Source organism: Platalea leucorodia (genome assembly GCF_965183815.1).
Source record: "Platalea leucorodia genome assembly, chromosome: 12".
NCBI classification, from domain to species: domain Eukaryota; kingdom Metazoa; phylum Chordata; class Aves; order Pelecaniformes; family Threskiornithidae; genus Platalea; species Platalea leucorodia.
In genome coordinates, this window is record NC_138834.1 from 1,851,409 (window position 1) to 1,877,928 (window position 26,520).

The 26,520-nt window shown below is 41.6% G+C and overlaps 1 protein-coding gene across 5 annotated transcripts in view; it reads right to left on the reverse strand.

The window, feature by feature from the left end:
* The window catches only part of CHFR (checkpoint with forkhead and ring finger domains), a 32,018-nt gene extending 13,087 nt beyond the window's left edge, over positions 1-18,931 (reverse strand). For 3 of the 5 annotated variants that reach the window (XR_014229541.1, XR_014229542.1, XM_082324762.1), the window contains exons 1-14: positions 18,855-18,931; positions 18,268-18,415; positions 16,094-16,193; positions 8,882-8,991; positions 6,387-6,446; positions 6,021-6,233; positions 4,811-5,026; positions 4,067-4,223; positions 3,667-3,821; positions 2,918-3,080; positions 1,891-2,033; positions 1,357-1,476; positions 943-1,026; positions 117-187 (exon numbers count right to left, since the gene is read on the reverse strand). Coding sequence is in view for 3 of the 5 variants with exons in the window: in XM_082324762.1 (XP_082180888.1) it covers positions 117-187; positions 943-1,026; positions 1,357-1,476; positions 1,891-2,033; positions 2,918-3,080; positions 3,667-3,821; positions 4,067-4,223; positions 4,811-5,026; positions 6,021-6,233; positions 6,387-6,446; positions 8,882-8,991; positions 16,094-16,193; positions 18,268-18,403 (1,728 nt within the window). In the remaining 2 variants the exon portion in view is untranslated. The other 2 variants (XM_082324764.1, XM_082324763.1) reach the window with 2 other exon arrangements.
* Positions 18,932-26,520: the final 7,589 nt, after the last annotated feature.

Sequence of the window (26,520 nt, forward strand, 5' to 3'; positions counted from 1 at the left end):
AGTGACACAACGCTGCCACTGTAACTGTTAGGCAGTACATCACTATCATTTCATGAGCGAGTACATCTTAAACTTTGCACATCTGTTATGCATCACACAATGATTTTTAAACGTACCTTTAGGATATCTGACTCGTAGTGGTTGTTATTTAGGACTCCATCTAAACACTTATCACCAAGATTTATTTCTAATCAGAACAAGAAGAAGAAAAGTTACTATTTCTTCCCCCAAGCCCATGGCCCTCACACATTTTCTGAAGGTTCTTCTGTTTCCTGAAATAACGTGCACAGACTCATGTGAGCACCAAATAAATGACTGCATTCAACACATGTGAGCACCAAGTAAATGACTGCATTCAGCATATGCTAAAGCATGTGATTTATAACTTCCAGTGGCAAAGACATTGAGATTTTACAATTTCACCTTTAGTCCACAAACACTACTTCTAATCTGCACAAATTAACAGTGCTATTAAAGCATATTCCATTAGCTTCAAACTGCAGCCAAGTCATTTCAGCTGTTCTAATTTATTTTTAAAAAAAATGCCTAAAACCTTGAGTTTCAGAAGTCTGCATGTTTAAGAGGGTAAGGTTCTTTTCTAATCAGTTAAGATGTTCAGTGCTCTTGCATTAATTTGTATGATTCTCTTACTAGGCTGAAATACACCATAATTCTTTTTATACAGGAAAGCACTGTCCTCAACAACTGCAGTTTTCATGCCCAATATGGTATGAAGACAAGAAGTTAAACCCTTTCGAAGTTAAGACACATACCACTCAAGAATTTTTTATGTTTGTTATGTGAGGACACAGCCTTTGTTTCCTTTTGCACGCCTGCGCTAGAAACTAATCTATTATATTTCTTAAATTACCTAAAGTTCAAGACAGACAGACATTAGTGCAAAGTGAGCAGGCTCATAAGAAACAGATTATTTCACAATACCACAGAACGGGGCCAAACAGCCAAAACATGCCATCCGCGCGCAGCCCCAGTATAAATGACAGAAGGGTTGCAGACAAACTGTACCTGTAAAATAACAAAAAAACACCTCTAAGGACCTGCACACAACAAAAGTCAACAGTTATTGTTCTTTTAAATCAATAACAATAGAGCCCTGATAAACTTGTTAAAAAAAGTACAACTTTCTCATTTAAAATAGATTCTATAGAGGAATAATACATTTTATAAAGGAAGATTCTTTCATGCTGTCACTACAAGAGTCCAGATAAAGAATATTCAAATAAAGAACAATCTTCAAAGTAAACTTAAGTTTAATTAAAAATAAGGAGAGATTTAGTTCTGTAGCCAAGATATAAATAAATAAATAAAGAAAGAAAGAAATAAAGAAGTACACACATTGCTGAGGAGCAACATGAGGATTCTGTTCACGCTCTGCTCTTCGGTCAGGCATTGGCTGAAAGCAGCAGGTGCATATTACATGGCTTCCTTGAGCAGGACACACATATTCCTGGACAGCTAGATGAGTTAAAAACAGGAAAAAAAGGATAGACTAAACAATGTACACAATTGCAATCTGGACTAGGAATCTTAGCGAGTATTAGCAACATAAAAATCTGAAAGTAACAAGAAAGCAGTATCATTCTTACAAAGATTCTATAAAAGAGCAGAAAAATGGCATTCACACTTCTAAACTATGTAGGTGTGTAAAATATTTCAATATGTAGAACAGTTTAAGAACTACCAACCATCAGCAACCTATTTTGGACAACCACAGAAAACCCATGGTCGAATCTCATGATATTTGCAAAGACACCCGTGCGAAGTGGTGCTACTCTCGCAGTACTATGAGAGTGAGCTTGCTTAGTTCATAACGGATGTTTGCGTTGTAGTATTTTAGTCTCACACTACTGAAGATTTCATGACACTGACCTGCAGGGAAGTTGGCAGATGTAGACGGAGCATCTCCCAGCGCTTGCATTCCTCCTGCTTCTGTCTCTTGGCCTGTGCCAGGCAGAGTTGGAACAGAGTGTCTTCGATACCCTGGGCACTGTCTGCATACTATATATGGTTGACTGAAAGAACAAAATAAGGTCATAGGAAATCACACCCAACAAATGCAAATATAACTCATATCCCTATGCTAGACAGGGTTGGTCATACTTTCAAAGTTTAAATTTGGAATTTCTTCATCCAGTAACATATGGAAGTTTATATAATTCAGTACCTCACAGCTGTGAAGACTGCTGTAGTTGTAACAGATAAAAACTCTGTAGTATTCCCCAAGAAAAAAGAAAAAAGAGCAGTGTGACTGGAAGCGAGATGGACAAGAAAGAGAGGAACAAAAGCTGGAGTAATTATCTACATGAAGACTTCTTCTGTTCCCCTCTAGACATAGAGCAAAAAATGTTTGCCATTGGAAGTAGAGAGGAGATATTTTCGTGCCTGGGAATCCCTAGGTCAAGCATCAGCTGCTTCAGTACCATACACCTGGTGAAAGCAGCATTCCAGACACATAAGAAAACACCATCATTGCAGCTGCACTCACAGGGTTGTGGACTGCTTTGTCTCCTGACAAGATCTTAGCCAGAAATCTGTCTTCTCTTAAGGCAACAGCCAACTCCTAATTGGAAAAGGTCATTTCACATATCTCACATGAAGCTGTTGCACAATTCAGGATAGCACTGCTGGCCATAAACTGAATCTTGCTGGACTTCTAGGGAGTTGTAATTTTAATTATTTTTTGTTGACTGCTCAAGGTTCAGTAGGATGGCTAGTAGAATTGCCAAAATAATTACTGGTAAGAATGAACTTACCTGAAAACAAAAATAAGATTCATTCTGGCAATGATCATGGAAACACTCTCAGCAATAGCAGCTTTTGTGAAAGTAGCTCAGTTTGTGGGTTTGTGCATTCAAACATAAGTAAATCTAATTCAGCGCACAACTTATAGACATACCTGATATCTGAAGACTCACTATCTACATCTGACAATTCCAATAAATCTTCAGAACTTCCTTCCTCGTCTGAAAACGATCTCCGCACCTTAGGTTGCAACATGTCTTGAGTAATTTTGTTTCTAGCATCCATGCTACGTACATCATCTTCATTACGACATTTATCTGGCAGGAGAACCAAATTCAAATTTCAAGAGAAAAGAACACCTCACATCCCTTATCCCCACCCTACTTTAATAACACAGTTACGATTATTGTGTTTTCATTTCCACAAAACTTATTTTTGGATAACGGAGTACTAGAAGATCTTAGTTAAATTCCCCTCTCTGTTAGTGGAAGTGTACTATCAGGCAACTTAAGTTTTATTTTCAAGAGGCCATGATGAAAGTTAATTAAATCCATATTCAAGTGTATTTTTCAGAAGTATCTGAGCTTAGGTGGCCTAATCAGTCAGTGTGCCCTATTTGATAAAACTGATATCCCTCTCATGATTAAGTAGCAAAATAAAATTGAGAATTCTTAGCATACTCAGTTATAGTACTAAATCACCTTCAGTTCTCACCCAGTCTTTGAAATATTACAAGTTATTATGTCATATTAAAGGCACTTGTTTTCTTAACAGCCACGTCAGAGAAAACAGCAGAGTAATAAAACATACATAGCCATTTAATAGACAACAGTGTGTGCATACATCAATTACGCAGCTAACGTGTGAAATACATCAGATTCTGTCACACACTGTTCAACTTGCCTGGATGCTGAATCAGATAAGCTTCAACCAAGTTGTTCAATATGTGATTTTTACAAATACGTTCTACCGGACAACGACAAGTTGGACACAGAGAAGATCTTTCCATCCATCCTGAGTAGCAGGCAGCACAAAAAGTATGCATACAAGGCTGCAAGCTGGAAAACACAAACACGAAAACAATGAAAGAAACAGAGTCAAAACATAAATCTTTCATTTTTCAGATACACTCGTAACATTCAAAAACCTGTTTAGTGTTGATTTGACTATATAGACTGGGAGGGGAAAAAAGGGGGTCTCAGAAGGGTTTGTGAAAACCCTAAATATCCTGGCATGCTCAAAGAGTTGTCACTGAACTTATTATTACCACCGCAGGATTACAGTTTTTGTCAATCATACATACCTTACACAGTCATGCAGCAGTTCTTGGCAGATAATGCAAGTTAATGTTTCTTCCATCTTATCTGGTTTCACATTTGACGTTTTTGCATCTTCAGAGCCAATTTTAATTATACATTCACTTGGAGCTGCTGGTGAAAGATTTGGACAAGCATCTTCATCTACAAAGACAGAAGATTCCACAGTATGTAGTTTTTGAAGCTTTTTAAAATTTACTTTGTTAAAAAAAAAAAAAAAAAAAGACCTGAAAGATATACACTGATTCCCTTTTCACTGGCAATGGTCCCACTAAAGGCTCTTGCTTTACACGTAACAGCTCCTGCTACTGAAGCCATTATTTTCACTGGACCAGAAATCAAGTCAATAAGAAGCAAGAAACAAATTGAAGAAGGACTGATGACAGCTGACCTGGGGAGGTGGGGTGCGGAACAAGAGGGAGGTTTTGCTTTTCTTATTTAATACAATACTAAAACATAAAATAACATTGTAAGGAGGAAAACAGTTACCTATCCCCTACTAACATAACCTTTCAAGACCTTCTAGGTTTGATATGCATGCGTTTTGAATTTATTTCATATTAATAAAGAAAAATAAGCACAGATGCTTATGTTTCTGTTAATCTCATTTGGCTTCTATGAAAAATGGACATGGCTTTAAGTTTCTAATTAGGCTTTTTAAACTAACTCTCAACAATAACATTAAAATAAAAGAGTGCAGGGTAGGTTGTGCAATACTGTAGTATACTAGCCTCCTTTTAGTTTCTTCTTTGCAGGTTCCAAACTCTCCTCCTCCCCTGTCCTTTGAGCATCTGAATCTGCTTTTTCTTTGTCAGTGATTTCTGAAGTGACTGCAGAAGTTTCAGTATTCATATCCAGCTTTTCGTGTTCATCATCCAGTGCTCTTAGACACACAGATTCTAAGATGGGGAAAGCAGGCACAGGAGTGAAAACTGAGGATTGTGATCCTGCAAAATAAAACCAGAAACACGAACATAGCTGCATACAGATATGGGACATGTGAAAACAAAAGGTACTCAAACACTGATGATGCACACACATCAATCCAAACACCTGAATAGGGAAAAGTGGAGCAAAAAAGCAATGTCTGCATAACTATACTAGATGCATTCTGAGCCAATCTGACTAATTGGAAGACCTGGGGGAAAACAAGGTATTAGTTGTGTAACCCTACCTAAAATCCTCATCCCTCTTTAAATTGTAGAGTATTTATTCATAGGACTATTATCCACACCAGGTCTTCCTGACAAAGATGCCAGGCAGAGGATTTATGCAATATTGATCATATGTAAAAGGTCAGGATCAGAGCGGAGGGCAAAGCTTTGTTCTCATAGGAGCATGTTTAAAAAGTCCCAATGACCTGTTGACAAATGCTGCTTTCTAGATAGCCATTCTTGCTCCAGTTCCATTTTAAGAGTTACACAGCACTGGGGTATTACACTTGCCAACATAATGCAAGATGCTAGACTAGGGATCCATGTGGTATATTTTGGCCCTTTAGAGCTCTAAGCAAGGGAAAGGGGACTGGTGATTGGCAGCAGTAACAGCGACAATTAGAGCAGCTTCTCAGAGTGACTCCATGAGCACTCAGATCTACTTACTTTGTTATATGAGCCACATACATTTGCTAAGCATTCACCAGTGCCCCACTACAAAACTGTATTGTAAAGATAGACCAGCACCAGCTTGGGATTTATGTGCGTTTTCTGCCCCTCTCAGCACAAGCAATTCTCACAATTGCCTTACTCATCCACCCGGATTTCCCCTGCCTACTCATAGAGAGAAAGTTAAAATGCACATACCCACCTGGTATTTTCACTAGAACTTTACAAAGCAAATGCTAAAGACCCAGTTAGGGGTAAGAGATTAATCTGTTAAAATTAAAAACTAGAGTAACAGTGGATGGGATATCAAACTTTAAATACTTGACACAATTCTTACCAGATGTAGAAGGATTATCCTGCTGAACAGATGCAGACTCAATAAGAGAGGTAGAAGCAGCATTAAAGAGGTTAGATGTAGAAGTAGATGGCTGTGGTTCCTCATAGCAAGACTGAGTAGCTGATGGTGATGAGGTAATTTGGGTCTCATCATTACTTCTTCCTGTACTTGAGGTATCTTTGGTCACATGGCATTGGTTTTCTACATTAACTTCTACAGTTGGAAGGGGAGAAAGGAAAGAAAAAGATCTCTGTGACAGTCACCACATCACGGCTTCAAAATTCCAAGGAATCAAACTCTCTCAAGAGGGTTACATTAGTCATTGGAGCTTAGCTCCTCTTCATGGATCTTGAATTACTTCCTTACCTACTGGTTCTTGAGTTGCATCATGTTTTGTGTTTAAGGATTCATAAAGATAAGCAACATCTGAAAGAGATTAAAAAATATTGATCAAAATCTTTAAACAAAAATTCACTAACCTTAATCTCGCATAAACAACTTCTATTCACAAGTGGCTGCCTCCCCAAAGTGCCTGACAATGGAAGAGGCAAGTGAGGGGTCACCGCTATAGTACAGTGTTAATACTCCTACTTAGCAGGCAATTAGGAACAGCACAGCAAGATCTTTTCTTCTCAGGAAAACAGGCAGAGCAGCTTTTGTGTGACGTTTAACTTGTGCCAGCCATGGAACCAGAGGCTTAATCAATTTCTTAAACCTAAAATCTGCCCTGTGTCAGAACAAACTGTATTTTTACTGATATTTCAAAGTTCTTCGAAGAAGCTTATTCAGAGCTCACTTCTCAACTTCGTCAATCAATTTTATTTCTTCATGAGATACATGAACTCTCAAAAACACAGATTAAGACACACCATAAGTTTCATCCAGAAACTAATTTAGTATCTATTAATAAAACCAACTGGATAATATCCCTTTCTTCTCCATCTTACGTCATCCTAATACAGTTGCAAAGATTCCCCTGACTTGCTACTTTTTTTGACCTCCAGCCACCTAGAAGCAAATAAGACTCTCTTAGTTTGTAGCAACCCTTTTTCTGATCGAAAGTTAGAGTATTGTCTCCTTCAGAACTACTCAGAACGGCCAAATAGGCATGCCAGATCTAAATTCTTCCTCTGTTTTTAAAGATGGAGAAGCTGAAAAAGCAAAACTGGAGGCTTGGTAACTCAAATACTTGTTAACCCAAACAGGAATCAGTGATCCAGTTCATTACAAAGTACCTGGAAAATGCACGTGAGTTCTTCCAAGTAGCATCAACTGCAATAGTGACATCTTAGAAGGATTTGGGAGATAAACAAGCCAGCCAGCCAGCCAAACATAGCTTATCACTGCTTCTTGTAACATTTACATCAGACAGCATAAATCTGTCTGTATATATATGAACAGCAGCTTCATAAAGGAAGGATTTCAGTACTGGGTATGTATGTATCTAGAATTTTTAGATTAACAGTTCATGTGTCTGTTACTGTACAGTCTTGTGTTTAACATTAAATATCATGCTGTAAATGTACCTCATACTACACCCTCCCATCTCCCAGTACATCCAATTATCTTCACTATAATAGGGGAGCCTATGACCATACAAAGTCTGTCTGTTCACCTTAAAGTTCCACTTCAGAGCTACCAAGTACAGTAATGAGAATTAACATTTAAAATGCCTCTTTCATCTAAAGTCTTTTCCAGAAAGTGAGTGCTCTCTGCTAAAATTTAAATATTACATATTTCGCACTTAAAAGAAGAATTGCATGCTAATGGGCAGAGCAGTCGGCTGGGGCACAACAATACATATGTAAAAAAAGAGCTTGCCCATTCCCTCTCTCCCCTCCATTTATCAGAGTTGAACCCCCTCTGTTATTCCATAATAATGAGCAACCAAATTCTTTCTGTAAATCTTTTCAGTCAGCGTTGGATTTAATGATCCCATATAACTGAATGAAATGAAATGGTACGAAACAAAAAGGTATGAAATGAAAATTCTGCTGCCTCAATAGTTATCATTTCCCAAATCGTTTATGAACATCTCTAAGACAGATGACAACACATATCATTCATGAAATCTTTTATTAATTTCGTTCCATTGCAAAAACTGAGCACTTACACCTAAACCTTGGTCCCCGACTTCTACGCAGTTAACACATGAAAGGACATTACTTCCTGCCCAACAACAGCTTGGCTTATTTAAAAACCTTTGAGGAAGGACCACCGTTAATTTTTATTTAAGGAAAAAAAAAACAACAACAACAACAAAAAAATCCCACAAAACCAAAACCTAATTATGTTATTTCAATTGCATCATCCTGAAAAGAATTATTGAGAAGAATTATAGGCATGCAAGGCATGATTCTTCTTTAAGACCACGCAAATATTTTTCCAAGTTTACTAATTCTACTTTCACTATAGGGCTTTCCCCACCTCCCCCCCATTTTGCCTCTTCCCTCTCTAAAACAAAAAACCCAATCCAAAACAAAACAAAAAGCTTTTGCAGCCTTTCCTTCTGATGCCCAAAATTGCTTCAATGTGATATATAAAGTATCAACAACTACCCCAGCAATGTGACTTCTAAAAGCAGCACTGGGCATGTGAGCAGGACCTCATTAGTTACCATTCCATGCATTAGTTCTTCCAAAACTACTTCTAGGCACATTTCAATTTCAGACAGTTGCTCAGACTTGTCCCTGTGAAAACTGGCACATTCATGACTTCTTTTATAGTGACTAGTTTTTAAATATTAGCAAGTTATTTGTCTTAAAATTGAGTAATTCTGTTTTAATTGTACTGATATTTCTTTTCTGTCGTGACTCAAAAAAATGACTAAGCATGCCATTTAAAAAATATCATTTACTTACTGTTCTCTGGCTCATTTTTTCTGTAAACAACATAGATCACATCCCCAGTCTGTAAAGGGTATGTCTGCTTCTTAACCACTTTCAGTTTATTAATTACTGTTCCATTAGTACTGTAAAGAGAAAGAAGAGATAACTTAGCATAAATGTTTTCATAATCACATAGGAGAAGGAAGGGAAAACACAAGATACTTTTAATGAAGAAAAACTATTGGCTCTCAACAAAAATGTAAGCCAGGATTAAAAAAAAGAGCTACTGGTACTTCGAAGCTCATTTGCAGCAACTGGTAAAGAGATGGTAGATGACAAACAGATAGACAGACAAAAGATCCCTGACATTTGGCCAATTAGAGGATTGTTTCTGTACAATAATCTTCACCCTTTAACTATTAAACAGGAAAGGACGATAGGCGTTCCATTAAAAAAGTTTAGGTTATGTTTTCCAATTAACACCGGGAATCTCCCAAGACATTCTGCGACAAAGGAACTTTTCCTGTACAGTCAGGGATGCCACGTGGCATTATTTTTTCTCCCCTCTTGCTTCAAATAGTAAAAAACCTAAAATTCTGAGGTTACTCAGACTGTTTCCGACTCAAAAGCAAGAAGTTAGTAAGGTGGAAAACCAGTTACACGTAATTAAAAGATGAATTGGAATGAATTATTTTGATATTGATAAAAACTCCAAGACTTATGGAAGAAATGAAGTGGGGGAAGAGGAAAAGGCAGAGCATCGCTGATTAAGGGAGGTATCTCCTTCACTATGGGTGATGTTTTATACACAAGCTATTAGCGTTTTATAACCAAGTTATCCAAGTACTGAATAATTCCAGCTCAGCTGCAATAAGCCTCTATCAGGGCTGCAGCATTCCAGAATTTCAGTCTTCTACCATTCAAAATCTCAGCAATTAGTACCAAATAGAAACGAACAGAAAATCTGCTGCATGAAATAACAGCAAAGCTCTGCTGCCACCTCCTGGAGGCCACCGCTTGTGCCCAGGACTCGACACAGCCTGCCGCCAACAGGCCAGTGTCTCTCCAGAGGAGAGGGATGGTTATTCAGAAATAAGCACCTTCCCTTCTCATTATTTCTCTTTTAAAAGGCAACCTGGGAAAACCTCTTGTCATTTAGTAACATGAACAGAGAAAGAAAACTGGAACTTCGTACTGTTGACCTTTTTGGACACGAAGTCGAAAGCGTTAAAGAGTAAAAAAGGAAAAGCAAACCCTTTTGAATCACTACAGCAAGTCTTGATCAAGGTATCGGTTCTTGCTCTTACCTCTGTAATGGCTTTCACTGTCTACATGGTTGAGTCAACTAATCCAATAACAAGATACAAAAAAATAAAAACGCTACTTTAAACATCAAGAAACACACAAAAATCTTTGGCTCACATCGATATTTGCTCTATTAAAGAATCTTCAAGCTTCTCCTATAAGCAAGAGAACTATTTTAAGCTTGCCTTTCTACCTCAGGCATACAGACGTTGACTAGTCTGAAAGCATCAAAGAACCAGCAGAACAGAGACATCACTAAAAGAATGCCAAAGTTTAGCAATCAAGAGGAAAAAAGGATTTTAGTCAGTCTGTTAGAAACTCTACCCATTTTTAACTTAACATTGATGCTAGTGATAATACATTAAAAAGATTATATCGAAGCAAAAATTGCACCTCCTTCAATTGTCAAAGAAACAGTAAAGCTTACAACAATCCCTGAAACCTGTCCGAGGTCCTTTAACAAAACTAGGAAACAGTAAATTTGACCTCCTTCGTTTTCCAGAAGGCAAAACAAAGCATGCATCTCCCATCTGCCCTAAGTGTTTTAGACCGTCTTCTGCAATAAAACAGCTAAACTCAAGTAACAAGAATTGTCTCTTACTGAGGTTTAGCTTCTACAGGCAATTCCTAGTTCCAATATTTCACTAAACACAGGGAAAAAAATGTCACAACAATGTATTTTATGAAGTTGCTCTGTCATGACTGCCAAGTTCCAAGATGGTTACGAGGGCCAATAACTCAAGTGAGGTACTCTTGGAAAAAAAGAAAAATCATCACACATCTAGTAACCCCTCGTGCTTGGTCTCACAAGGCAAGCTGCAGAAATAGCTACCCAAGACCCTGATTGTCAAATTGATTACGAATAGCCAAATCTTTTCAGTTCTGCACAGTTATACAGACTTCAGTGAGAGCTGACTAATGAATTATTTGGCATCCACAGACCCAAATGAAGTAGGAATAAACTGATACCACTTAACACAGAAAACCATAAGCTTTTCTTAAATACATTAACAAAGCAAAGTAGTGGTATTTATATCTCAGCCAACAATCAAAGGGGAAAAAAAGATATCCAACTACGCCAGATAATTGTATTAGTCTTTCATTTCCAGTTTCAGGCTTTAGCATGAGGCATTTAACAAATATGGTGACATATCGAATTCATGTTGTGCGTATTTTTTAACCAGACACACATGATAAATTATGACATTTGTACATTCCTCCGATGTCTCAAATTAAACTAAAGTCCCCATAAAATAAGTAAGTAGAAAGTACAATGAGAATCCCAAGTATGAAGGCCATTCATTAGGACTTAATATTGAACTGATACCAACTGGATGGATGATTTCTGAGGTGGAGAAGAAAAACGGTACTATCGGACATAAATTGTCTGTGTTGTGAAACAAAGTCACAAAAGGTCCCAATGTCACTTTTCTAAAGAGTGGAAGAAAAAAGTCAGGCCTTGACTCAATTCCAACGTGGCTGATGACTCTACAGTTTGATTAACGAACCAGACATTACCTTTACTTCCCAGTCCCAACTGTTGTGCAGATTTGATGGGAACAGCTACATTTCACTCAGCACAGGCCTACTTTTGAAGTAGGTGAATGATCTGTGTGGTGTAAGATACTTTGGTATCCTTCCGAGAAAAACGCCAGTCTGTTACTTTTTAGTAATTACTGCATCCACCCAGGAAAAGAATGTAATTTACGGTAAAGCTTCCGGGTTAATAGTTTTAATAGTTACCTGCTATTTAAATGTATATTATCCTGAACAAACTGTAAACTGAGTTTTGAATTCTTTTAAGTGACGCAGCACAGAAGGGATTCTCTAATTCTCCATTCTTCTAAAGTTCACAGAAATAATTTTGACTGGTAGGGTGAGGAGAATTTAGTAGCAGAAAGGACACCAGCACCAACTGAAGATCAACCTCCGATTTACCCACAGGAAGGGAATATCTGCTTGCCTGTCACATGAGTATCAGCCTTGTGTAAACAGCTTCTTGCTCTGAAACATCACTTACTACTTAGAATACATAAAAAAAAAAATCCTAGAAGACAACAAGAGGAGGTCTTTAAAAAAATTACCTTAGTTGCCTTTAAAATTTCTTTTTCAAAATGGAGAATCTTACAATTGCTTTACTTAGGGCAAGCCAACTACTGCCTCCACTGTGTTAGGTCAGCTTGTATAATTTGTTTTCTTTCAAGCAGTATAAAGCAACTAGTGCATGGTTTGGAAAATAAAGCAGAAACATACCCCAAAAAAGGGTGAGTCTGCAAATATTTTATTGTACTATTTGCTAACTCTTGGCGTTCATAACTTCCAAATTTCTATTTACTCAATAATTTTGAGCTCTCTACACATTTTCTTTCACCTGCAAATGTATGGTAATTCCTTCCAAAGTAGACCCAAGAACTCATTACGCTACCAGGGAGATAAAAACCAATGTCGGCTGTCTACATATATTTGATGATATTCTTTGGTTTAGCTACAATACAGAAACAAAGTCCACTTAGTTCAACTGTCCCACACTAGCTGCCTCCTTCAATGCACTCCTCCTCACCAGAAAAATCTGAGCTTGACCACAGCAATGTTTCCAAACTATTTTCCACTTCAGAGAAGAAAAAGCTGATATTGCAGCATTTTTCTGGGACTCTGGACATCTGTAGTGCCAACTCAAACACTCAAAAATAATTTTCTTTCAGCCTGCTTGATTTTTTGGAGCTCATCTGATACTTGACACAAACATTGGAAGACTCAGAAGAACAGATAGTCTTCTGCAAGTACTCATATCAAGCTGCTTACTCTCTTGATTCAGCAAATGGTAGCCATACTTCATACCAGCTCACAGGCAAGCAGAACACATAAAGCATCTTATTCTTTTTTGTTAGATACATAGACTTGTAAGCTGCATAAGCAGCTAATTGGTAGTACTCCATAGGTGCAGCCTTTCTATTACAGTACCATTGTAACAAGCCCCACCTTTTCATGAATATATCATATAGAAAATTAACTTTAATTTGGCTTTGCTAGTTTTCTGCTGGCTGCACCTTCTGCCTTGGGGGGTGTGTGTGTGTGTATGGAAGAAAAAAAAAAAAAAGGCAGGAACGTTTCTGCATCATTTACAATTTCTTTAGGTTGTATTATCGTGACATTGGTCTAAACCAATTCTACCAGCTACATGCAACTGAAACTAGGGACGGTTTCTCAAGCTTAGAGCTACAGCTACGCTCCGAGACTGCCATGGTAGGCAAACACGGCCTGATTCGTTGTTTGAAACGTCTTGGAATTTGGGATAACATTGGAGAATGACAATTATAAGCCATTTCCTAGACATCCTAGCTAGGCCTGATATTTTTCCCCTAAAATTTGGCATTCCATCCCACAGCTTCTGGGAGTATAAGCCCTCCAGGGATCTATCCAGGCTATTTTCTCTAGCTACAACCTGTAAGTGGAGAGGAAATACACCCTCATCAAGCTTGCGGATGACACCAAAGCAGGGGCAGAGCTGGGCTGCCGCTCAGAGGCAGTTAAGCAGGCTAGAGGAAAGGGCTGGCAGGAGCGTCATGATATTCAACAAGAACAAACCCCAAGTCCTGCACCTGGGATGGAATAATCCCCTGCAACAGCACAGGCTAGAGACCAACCACCAAGGGTTCTTCCTGGATCTTATGACTAAGCATAAGATCATACACCCTGGACTTATGCCCAGGCTTAAGTCAGCAGCGCACCCCGGCAGTGATGAAGGCCTACAGCACACTTGGCTGTATTAACAGGGGTGTAGTCAGAAACTCAAATTAAGTGATTATTATTCCCCTTTACTTGGAACTCATTAGTCCACATCTAAAATATTACATCTAGTTTTGGGTCATCTAGTACAAGGAAGGTCTTGATAAACTTGAGCAAGTCCAGCAGATAGCCACCAACATGGCCAGAGGGCTGGAGCACAAGGCCTGTGAGCTAAGGGGCTAGGGAAACTGGGCTTGTTTTGCCTGGGAGAAGGCGGCTTGGTGAGCAGGGGACCCAACAGCAGCCTTCCAGTACCTAAGAGGAAGTTACCAAGAAAACAGAAACAGGTTCTTTACTGGGATGATAGAATTCATAAGTTGAAACAAGGAAGATTCAAACAGATGTAAGGAAACAAACAAACAAGTCACTGTGAGGATAATTAAGGTCTGAAATAAGGGCCCAGAGAGGCTACAGAATCTCTGTCCCCAGAGGTTTTCAAGACCTGACTAGAGAAAGCCTAAACAACCTAGTCCAAATCCAGTGGTGGTTCATCTTTGACAGAGTTTGAACTAAGTGACTTCCTGAGCTCTCCTCCAACCTGAATAATTCTATATGTTCTGTTTTACTTGAGGAAATAAAATAAAAAGAAATGCATAGCCCATGTAAATATCTGGAGGGGAGTTCCTCACCCTGAAAAAGACTCCTTTTAATATCAACACAGCTACTAATTGATGAAGAGACAGAAAAGGACCAGAGGTGCAAAAATTCTGCTGAAAGAAAAATGTCAACTAGAGCTCATACATTCTGCCAGTGCCCTCCAAAAATGCGCACGCCATTGAATTACACAGTTCAAAGGTTTTTCAGAATACTCTTGGAGGGATTTTTGTCAAAAGCTCAGCAGGTATTTGATACTAACCCTGAGCTACCAGAACAATATCCTTAATTGCATTCTGGTGTGTTGGAACAGGGATTCAGCATGATACTTTTCAAAACCTCAAACGTGAAATTTCCTCTTTATGTATGTACATCAATATATTTTGAAGTGTCGTCTTCATCTCTGGGTAAAATGCCTTCCAGACATGAAAAATGGGGGGAGCTGGCAGAAAAGTATTATTTATTTCTTTACTGACTGCAATAACCTGGCAGAAAAAGCATGTGGTTTACAGAAGCATTTTAAAATGTCACGGAGTTCTTGAAATGTAATAAACCAGCAGCTTTTGGCAATCTTGGATAAAAAAATCCTGTCAAAAATGAAGCAGATGAAAATTTGAAGAAGATTACAATCTCCTCCTAGGAAATACCCTTCCATTCAAACCCTTATCTCAAATTTTATAAAGGAAACCAGAAAACGAACTAAAATCCCCTGGAAACCACCCACCACCCCTGCAGTGCTATTTGTACTCCCACAGTAGCCTTAGAATTCTACAGGAAATAGCCTCACCAGTACAGCAAATTCACTGGCCTTCAGTATGTGAAGAAGTATGTAATTAACTTTATATACTAAAAGTAGTTCCACTAAATTAGCTTAGCTTTTTAACAGTAGTTCTAGTGAAGTATATGCTTATATCTTTCTATGCTAAGGGCTTCAGTTCTCACACCCCTAACTTAACGCAGAAACACCCAGAAAAGAAAAAAAAATCATTCTGGGTAAACAAAAGACACAAAACTGAAATATCAATAGTAGAAATCTAGCAAACACCTTTTGTTATTAAATTAGATTGAACAGGCTCTAATCTCCATCTGACATGCCCACCACAACTGCTAGATTACTACACTACTTATGCTATATAGACTACAGATATTTTTAATACCAGAAAGATGTATAACAAGTACAGATTCTTACTCCACATCTACTTTATGCTTTGAGATCATCACTGCAGGTATTTTCTTCCCTATACAAGTGTGAATTGAGGCACATTCATGCTTAGAGCTTTTAAGAATGCTGGCATCACTTTTTTCACAAGTCTAAAGAAATATGATACAGAACTATTACATCAAGTGTTTCTCATCCAGTGGACTATGAATTCCTTTGTAGAGAAAAAAATAGTTAGAAAGAGCCAAAAAACCCTCAAACCTAGAAGTAAGGGGGGGGGGGGGGGGGGGAGACGGGGACAAAAAAGAGAAGGATTTACTATCGATGCCTCCAGCAATACACAAGACTTTACTTCACAGCCTAAAAAGAAGGTAAGAGTAGAAGTTCACAGAAGAACCAACCTTGTATCTTCCAATGACACTTGACCAGATTCTTCATCCACTATGATTTTACAGTGATCTCCAGACACCAATTTGTTGCCAGGGAAAGATAAGTCACAACCTTAAAAAGAAAGCAGATTTTCCAGTGCGCTTAAAAATATACATTACACAGACAGATCAGCATTCTACATGGCTATAAATGCACAACAAACTGACTCATGTACATCTACAACAGTTCAAAACTTCTACTGGCCTATAGGCAGCAACGCAATCTAGTATGTGACACAAGCGGTGAGATAGCCCCATGTGCCGATATCAGCTTATTTCAACCATTTCAAGATGTTTTGGTTCCCTTCCTCCCCCCCAATCCTAGCCCTTACAGATGGAAATCAAATCACAATTACTCCGTTCTAGGGTGGTACAGAGATAAATTCACACGTATTTGAAGTGTTCAGTCTAAACTCTGGAGGCAGACATCACAGAGCACCCAGTTCTTTTCCCACATCACTGTAACACTGTTTCATTGGATTTAACTTCTGCTTCACTCTGGTATATTGGGGGGGACATAGCAGGAACCAACAGCTGACAAATAAAAAAGTATCACTGTTCTATGTTAAAATCTCTTTCTTTTGTTTGTTTTTAAATAGGAAAATTTTCCTCATCTCTGTTGACAGCACTATTACGTTAATAAAGCTGAAGGGAGATTAAAAATCCAGAACTAAGACTTAGGGATATGCAGGAGAAGTGTAATGACAACGTCGATGTGATAGAAACCTTCCTACCTACGACTCCAGGGCTCTGAGCAAATCCAGTATTTTTACTTCACTTTAACATTGAATGCTCAAGGTTCCCCACTAATCTCTCTCACAAACGACTCCAAGTACTTGTTTACACAAGTTATAATTAACAAACATGATTCTCTTCCACCTATTCACGCTGTGGGTGCACTGTATCTCAGCCTGCAAGAACAACACATCCAGGAGGAAAGCAGTAACTGCTACACACGCTGGTGACAGTTTATCACTAGTCTACTCCTAAGAGTCAAGGAACAACCAACAGCTACAGACTTAACTGTGGCCTCACGACTTGTGATGCTAGGAGGCCTGCTGACAGTGAGCAGACTAAATTTTATCCAGGAGCATGCCAATATTTCCATTCTATTCTACAGAGTTAGACTTTCGTATGGGAGCAGGAAGGACAAAATGCTGTAAACAAGCACTTCTAATGCTCCTGAAGATTTTCTAAGTAATACTTATGACCTAAAGCTTGGTATGCTTGTAACCACTCATTTTATTAATCCATTAGCAAACAGTTATAGAAGCAATAGAACACGCAAATATTCATCTTTTTTCTGCAAGATAATCCTCAACTAGACCTCAATTTGAAGAATTCACCTACAGCTTAGATAACGATAAGCAATCTAAATGTATATTACCAAACGTGAATAGGCAAAACATTTTCCTACAATACATTATCCAAATTTCTCACAGAGCTATAGCATTTGGTGTTTGCTCAAGACTATTTACAGAATGCGACTGGTCAGTCAAATAGCTTGAACAGATGAACAGGAAACTGAAAATCAGTGCTGTCAGGGCAGAGTACAAAAATTAAAACACTGCAATGATTGTTTTAAATACAGTAAGCGTGAAATCCTTTAAAATAAAGGCAAGTAGTGAAAGGCCTAGACTCTGGGAATAAAGCTTTCAAATCCACTCTCAGAGAAACTTTCAGTACTTGTTGGCAATCTTTATACGGCCAGAAGAATTAAGGGCTTTAATGTGGGCGTTTTCTTTTCTCTGAGGAACAAGCATTTTGCATTGCAGTTCCAACTTATTTTAACCACAGAAACGAAATGGGAACGTAAACTGGACTGATACACAGAAACTCTTCTGAATCAACAATCGTTTTTTCTTATTTGTACAAACTGTCACAGGCCCCTGAAAAGGCATATTCACTTTTAAACGTGCGCATGTCACAAGTCGGTAAAAAAGAAAAGGTCAGCGTAAAACTTCCTCTTCACACAGAGCCCAGAGGTAAGTTAGGACTAAGGGACCGCCTGGCAAGCGCCTCCAACAGCCGAAAGCACCAAACCCGACTAGTTTCAGTCCACCTTCCAGTGCTGTAAAGGGCAGGAGGGGGGCGGCCGCTGTCCCCCGAACACCGCCCGCCGCCAGCGCAGCCTGCCCCGGTCCCACCTTTCTTCCGACCAATTGTCCATTCCCTTTTCAGCAGCAAGACGTGCGGCTCTGCCTCATCAGCACCCAGCCGGATCAGCTTCCCCCAGGGCTGCTGCTGCTGCTGGCTCCGCTCGCCTCCTTCCGAGTGCTCCATTTGGATTCACATCTGACAAAAACAAACAAAGCGGCCCAAACCCCACCGTCACACGGCACCCGGGGGGAGAGGGCTCGCGGGGGGCCGGCAGCCCCCTCCCGGGGCCGGGCCCTGCGCGCCGCCGCCCCGCACGCCCCCGGGGGCTCCCCGGCCCCGGCCCTGCCCGCTCCCTTTTGTGTGGCGCTGGAAAGCCCTCCCCCTCGGCCACTCGGCCCCCCGCAGCCGGCCCAGCCCCTTCCCTTCGCCCCCACCCCACAGGGCCGCTCCCCGCCCGAGGGGGAGCGGGCTGGGGCGGCCTGCCTCCCTCCCTCCCTCCCTTCTTCCCTCCCTCCGCTCACTTCGCTCCCCAACTTTCCGCCCCCAGCGGGCCCCGCTCCCGGGGCGGCGAGGGGCGGGCAGGGGGTGCCGCCCCCCGCTCCCCGCCGGCCCGGGCCCCCCCGCCGGCCCTTACGCCCAGCGCCGCGGCCCAGGCGGCTCCTGTCAACAGACATTGCCACCATCAGCTGATCAGGGCGGGGCGGGGCCAGGCCTGCCATTGGAGGCGGCGCACGGCGGCCATAGAGAACCCGCCGCGGGGAGAGGCGGACCTTCCGGCGCCCACCACCGGGCCAGGCGAGCTAGAGCGCCGCATTTCCGGTGAGGCCGCGGCGCGCCGCCCTGCGTAGGGAAAAGAGGGGCGACAGCGAGGCTTGGGCACCGGAGACGCCTCGGCGGACATCTTGGGTGTGGGCCGGCTCGCAAGCGGGACAAGGCGCTCGCCGCCATCTTTGTTGCGGGCGGATCGAGCGCCTCACAGCGAGTTGTGAGCGCGGGCAGCCGGCTGAGCTCGTCTAATCGGTCACACCCAGTGAAAAATAAATGTAGGTTAACTCTTCGATGTTGAAGAGTTATTAGTTTGCCAGCTGCGGCTAAATAAAAAGCATACTTGCTGTTCAGGGACATGCTTTCGAAAGAAAGCTCCCGCTGAGGCAGGATCAGTGCCTGTTGATGGGGTTGATGCCCGGAGGGGGCTGCGCCAGTTTAAACCAGGAGGCTCTCACAAACCAAAACCTGCGGTTATCGGGGACAAGAGCAAGCAGCAGTGCTTTCTGCACCTTAACAATCGTCACTTTGCTCTGTGTTGCCCCACCAACCACCTTGTTCAATGTCCTTTTCTACAGCAGTTGAAAACTAGCTGAAAAAAGACCCAAACCAGCAACAAAGCCCCCCAAACAAAACAGCAAGTGGAAGATCTCATCAGTTCCCCAATGGCAGCCCCGTCTCCCGTGGTCTGCGCCCGCCGGGCCCGTGCTCCCTGCCCTGCCGCACTGACCCAGCCTCTCTGCGGCCATCACGCCGGCCTCATTTCCCCAGGCCCCTGCTTCGTCTTCCCACGTTCTCCATCCCACTGGGAGCCACCTCAGAGAGCTAAAATGACCGAAAACAAATCACCCCCTCGCTCGCTTACATCCTGCTCCCGCCTTAGGCCGCTCTGAGGTCCTGCAGAGCGGCCCCGTCTCTCCCCATCGCGCTCCATGCCGCCTTCGCCGCCATCACGCGCCCCGTGCCGCCATCACGCGCCCCGTGCCGCCTTCGCCGCCATCACGCGCCCCGTGCCGCCATCACGCGCCCCGTGCCGCCTTCGCCGCCATCACGCGCCCCGTGCCGCCATCACGCGCCCCGTGCCGCCTTCGCCGCCGGCCCCGCAGCCGGGTTACCTCAGGCAGCCGCCCCTCGCGCCTGCCCGCTCGGCCGGGCCCGGCAGGTTCCCAGCCAGCAGCCGCCTTTACTCTGCCAGACGTGTCCAAATAGTTGGAGCTTCTTCCTCACAGTCTGCTGAAAGACGACTTCTGCATCAGTCTTTCTTCCCTTGATCTGACCCTTGGAGGATTCCACAACCTAACCCAAATCAGCTAACGTAACCAGGCCCCTCAAAGATTATCAAGAAAGCCAGTACCTGAAATTTGGTGGTCCTTTCCCCCTTTGTGTAAAACATTATCGCTACTACCCGCCTGTTGATCTGCTTGTTTCTCTATATTGGTTTTGTTTGTTTTCCTGGGACGTACCACTTGTACCATAATCTTTTTAGGCCAATTAGTACCCCATATAAAGTGGCTTCTTAGGCAAACAAATCGTAGTCCTTTTGCACAACATCAATAGCAACCTTATAGTTGTGAATTCCTTTATCACATGCATCTGAAGGACTCGAACAGTTTTATGTTCATCAAAACAGAGGAGGAAGAAGCTGAGCTATCCTGGATCTCCCTGCTGGTTGCTGGTTAGCTTCTTAAATTAGTCATATAACATGTACAGAGGCAGTGAACCTCTTTTTTTTCCCTCCACTCAAATGATTTTGAAGTTTGGATTAAATCAGAAGGCATGAAAACAGAAACAAAACACTGAAAACAAAACCATTTGCAATTCTTTGCTTTGATACTCCTACTTGGTTCACAGGCTTGAGCGCTCAGATTTTGCTTTTATCTTAACCTTTCCCGGAAACCCTGTAGATCCCCTTGGCCACATGAATCTCACAGCAATACCAGCCTGTGCAAGAGAGCTGCGCGGGACTACTGATACAAGCAAAATTATTCAAATACAGAAGTGTTTTGGATCTGCAGTTTTAACTGACGCCTAATGCACTGTATTGCTCACAGTTCTCAATTGCATGGGCCCCAGTTCAGGAGACAATGTAAGCACACATGTAAGTAAAAATTGATGCACGTACTTAAGAGCTTTGTGTTATTGACCTTAGTCTAGAACTCCTCCCTTAGTAATAATTCTACTGCCAAAAAATGGTTCTTGAGGCCCGACTGCCTGCATTCCTCCAAAAGGATTTGTCTGTAAAATACAACTTTGTCCCCACTGAGGACTAGCGCCTTTTATACATCTGGAGAGAGGCACATCAGTGGAAGTTACAGTCACTCAAAAGCATTGTCATGGTGCTTCATTTTTATTACTGCTTACAGTGACTAGTAATTGTTATCTTTGAGTGGCAGAGGAAAATACCAGCACACGGGAGATGCAACTGAAAGCTCAACAACCAAATCTTCTGTGTAAATGGTAGCATTAGCTGAGGGAGGAAGTTGTTTTGTTAGGTTGTGGCATTGAGAAAACATATTTTCCAAATATCCCTGCCAAGAGATCCCCCTGCAATCACACCAAGGAGTTACTGCACCTCGGTGGTAGCCCAGTGCAGGCAAACGATTGGTTCAGCTCTCGCAGCTCTCCCATAGTATCCATGTAAAAAGACAGCAAGTGAAACATACAGCTAGCTTAACGAGTCCTGTGTGGATAGGAGACTCAATTAAAATTAAATTATACAACAAATTAGGTTTTAAATGCTGTGCTGCTTAGCCAGCCAGACAAATAATAATTAGAGATGTACTGATCTGCTGCTATGTGCAGTTGAACAGCAGACTGCTGTAACCGCTTTCAGTGTACACTGACGATACCTCCCTCCCAGCTCAGGGTGGTTTTATGTGACTTTCCCCGCGAGCCATCCCTCAACAGGCCTGTTTTGTACTTGTCCCCCTCCTGGCCTGGGCAGAATGGACAGGATCTTTTCCTAAAGTCTGCCTTTCCCATCTGTTCCACCAGTTGATGTCTCTTCAGCAATATACCTCCCCCTCTTCTTTCTTTCTAGAATCCAGGTCATTCTAGATGGAATTAGTTTTCAGGCTCTGAATTGTGTAGGTATACGTATATTAGATTCAGGAGAAAAAGAAGCTACAAATATTATTTCTTTTTTTCCCTGCCAATAGTGGTACACATACCAGCAGTTTCAAAATACTGCACAATGCATAGATGGGTACAAGCCAGAAACGGCCACCTCCGATACTGGTTCTAGCAAAAGAAATTTAGGCGTTCCTGATAAAGAACACCACAGAAATCAGTCCAATTGAAAAGGCCCTGAAGGCAGCTACTCAAATCCTCCTGTAAAATTTCAAATATATTTGTATTGCGTTAATGTCTGGAGCTCTCTATCGCCCTGTGGTAGATAACATTCGGAAAGACTGATGCTGTTGAATTTTGTCTGCAATTTTTTTCACCTCTGGTGAAAGTAATATTAAATTATTAACATCAGATCTGGCAAATGCAACATGGAAAACATGTTCCATGATTAAACTAATAATTATGTGTTCTGCATGGAAAATAAAGTATTTAATGATCATCGTAAGCCAGCAAGAGTCATGTTATCATACAGCCATCTTCAGTTGTGGCTTCCTACCGCTGGCTGCTTGTCTGTGGGTAAGGAAAAACAACTTTGTAGTTGTTTTTCTTTTGTAATGCAAAAGAAAACATACCAAGGACAGCCTTTTAGTCAAGCGTTTTTCCAAATACTGAGAGCCCAGTCCTGCAGATAATCCATGCTCCTGCCATGCTGTAAATGAGAGTGCACTATTAACGCAAAGGGTTTGCGAGTCAGGCAGCCAGCCTCAGACCTCTTCCTTATTATGTGGTAGAGAGGGGAAGGCAGCCAGAGACATCATATGAGAAGGGAACAGGAAAAGGATCATTTGTGTCCTTTTTCTTGTGCTGTTTATCGAGACATCCATTACTGACCACTGCTAGTGTTTGGGAAACTTTTAATCTAGGGGAAAGTAGCACGGCAGTTGCTGTGTTGTGACTCGCTCTCCTCATTAGTCCACTGCAAAGCCTCTGAATTACCCATGAGTTACAAGGTTAAGCAGCAATGAGTTTGAGTTTAAGTATGTCAAACGGAAGGATTCCCTGGGAAGTTCAGAGGACCTTCCGGGAAAACAAACGAAACCAAGCAGGCAGGAGCTAATGAAACAGTGCCGTGCCCGGGAAGAAGTTCCTTTCAGCAGGGACCACGACTGAGCTTTGTTGCTGGGGCAGAAGGAGCAATGAAGAGACTGCTCTGTGCCCAGCTGCCAGCATAGATCAAAAATAATGCCATTATTGTTCACACTTCACAGGTTAGCTCCACTGGATGCAGCGCTGATAGAGAGCATTTCCAGTTCTCTTTGGAACCCCTTTGTACATGCAGCCAGGTATTTCCTAAAGAGAGCTAACAAATGATAATAATTAAAAAAACCCTTGTTGACATTTCTTTTTAGAAATCACTAACATCCAATTATTTTGTTACGTTAAAATAGAATTTGAAAGCTGTGTAAATACGCATTTTGGCATTATTTACATCTTTCTTTTCTTGCAGCCTGGAGGGGAAAGCAGTTTAAATTTTTGCCTTTGGCATTTTTTAGTTTCTGAGCATCAAACTCTGTAGCTAGCTTGCAAGCCCAGCACATGGTCATTTCTGGCTGACAAAGAAAGCAATTCCACTTGATTAGCGAAATGGCAGTATTTCTAATAGCCTTGGGTTTTCTAAGACAGGGGTTTGCTTTGTTTGGTAAATCCAGGCACAGCCCCCATTTTACCTGGCATGAGCCCACCCTAGCCACGAGAGTAAGGATGTATATGATTCTTACATATCTTGGACCAGATTCAAACGGACCCCTTTAATGGTTCTTCTTGTCATTTATAGGTGACATTCCAAGTTTTCTTTTTGATCGTTTAATTCATTACATTAGAGAAATTCTCCAGCACTTCCCCAGTCACAGTCTTAGATTGACATGTTTAGTCTGAGGAAGAAAAAAATTGCATGTATTATCTCAGGATGAAAAACTGCCTACAGAAAAATTACATGAATATTTCTGCAAAGACTCCCTCTCCACAGATAATTGGGAAAATTTACAGTCCCTGTAAAGAATCAATTGCATCAAAGGGGATTTTTAAAGAAGTTATTTCCTTCCTTTAAGTGTTTTCAAACATGTTTCCTCCAGGGGGTGCCAAATTAACAGCACTGGAAAGTAAAAATGTATCAGCTATCCACCCCGAGGATGTAAGAACTGTCCGTCCCCTACATTGCACTGTACCTTGCGAGTGATGCACCCCTCCAGCCTCAGCCGGCGGCCCAGGGCTTAGAGTGAAATTTCTCAGCTGTTCGCTTGTGAGCCTCTCTTGCAGTCAGAAACGGTGCTGACCCGTCCCGCAATTAATGCCATCCGCATCCTCTGCCGAGTTCAGACAGGACGCATCCCTCGGAAAAGAGCTGTAAGAGCGGCTGAGTGGGGAGATACATCCGTCTCGGCCTTTGAACGAAAGAGACCTCGGGGAGGGCAGAAGTTACAGATGCAGCGACAGCTGTATGTGGCTTCAGCCAGCTTAGGAATAAGGGCAGAAACCTGGACACAAGGGCTACAATGACTCCGAAAAGCTGAAGAAAAGATGTCAGGCGTGTCATCAGGTCTGCAGGGAATGCCAGCCCCAAGTAGGATGTCTGTGAATGTCGTTATAGCAGAGGAGACGTTTCACTGGCTCAGAAAATAGAGATCTATCACTTAAACCAGAAACCTTGCTTTGAACAAGCGACTCTTAGGGAAGTCCATTTACTACATGAGAAAAATCGATCTAATCACTGTTTCCAGACAAAGGAGCAAGAGAAAAAGAAAATTGTTGAGAAATAATATAATAATATATATACCTTTTCCACATTTCACTGCTCACGTTTTTCTTTTATCTACACAGCAGTTAAAATAATCACACAGTCCAGCTATTCTGGATCCTTCACCCACCGCATTAGAAACATTACTGAAAGAGTGCCTGGTTATCTTCTACTTGACAGTAAAATCTCTGCTGGATAATTATTTAAGTAGAAAACTTCTATAAGACTCCAATAGTAAAAGACAAAAATCCCCAATATATACTTACTTTGTCCTCTCATTTCAAAATGCAAGTTTACTTTTCTTACTTTGAGATTAGCAACAAAAGGCAATGCTAGCAGTGAAAACCAACATCATTAACCCGTAACATCATATAGGCGCGGACGTTGTCAGAATGAAATAAACCCCTAAATATTATATTAATCCATTAGTAGGGTGATCTCAGATCCAGGGCTGTCAGTTAACACTGCACTGAGATGCAGAAGAGATGCTCGTTATTCCAAAAATCCACCTCACTAAATCTCAGCCGCGTGTACCAGTGGAGTACCGCTGCAGTTACTGGTAAGCAACTTTGCATCAGCTGAAAATGCGATCAGTTGTCGAGACCAGGCAACACTTTGAATTGCTGTGGAAGCACAATGAATTAACGAACAAACCCTTGAATGCTGGGAGTGATTCCTGTGACCGTGCAGGGAGCGGTAGCAGTGGGCTCCAGAGGGAAGGCTTTCCTCGGCTTCCTCCTGGAGAGTAGGTGCTGGAAGTTTTCAGCCCTTTTGGGGGAAGGAGAGCACACGTTGGTGGAGTTCAGGGGGAAGCAGCTCACCCATCCCGGTACTCTGCCTTGCAGATCCCCTCTCAGCTGAGCACCTTTGTAATGGGTTGTATGTTTGCTGTACAACCACCCCAGGAAATACTGCCCCTGGTACAAGGGGGACAAATCTGTTTTCAAGCTGGATATGGAGAAAGGGAACGTAGAGGCAGAAGAGGTAACCGAACGACGGGCTGAGCACAGTCCCTCCTCCCAAGCTGTTGAGTTAGGTCTTTAACTCACAGTCTGATAGAGCAGCAGGCTAAGCAACATACAGTCAAGATGTTTAATGAGATTTATTTTTATTTTACATATTGTACAGTGTAATCATCTGTAAATTGACTGGTGTAGGCACTGAACCAGAGACAAGTAGATAAAAATTAGATATCACCTGCAGTACATACCTGGAAGTCTAGTCATTGTTTTTGTAAATGATAGCACGCCTTAAATTGCATCATCTTCAGACTAGACACTGGGATTAATGGAACATTTTGTCTTGTTCCTTGCTTTCTCTCAATGCCGTATTCTGGAGATGCATTGTTATTTTTATTTTGCGTTACCTTTCGAGATGCAGGTTTTCACACTAACCTGGCTTACATTGAATTGCCTCCTGAGAAAGGGAAGAGTCTGTCTTCTACATCCTGTACAAAACCGAAAGGTCCCATAAGATCTTGTCTGGCTTATTATTGGCAGGGAGTCAGATCCATCAGCCCTGGGGGATGGGGCAGCATTTTCTATTTTTTGTTTGATTTATTAAAAATCCCTGCTGTGGGTATTAAGAGGAAATCGGCCATAATTCAGGAGCAGTAGTTCTGATGGACAGTGAGAGGGAAGGTTTCATATTAAAGCCTTAGGAGGCCAAAAAG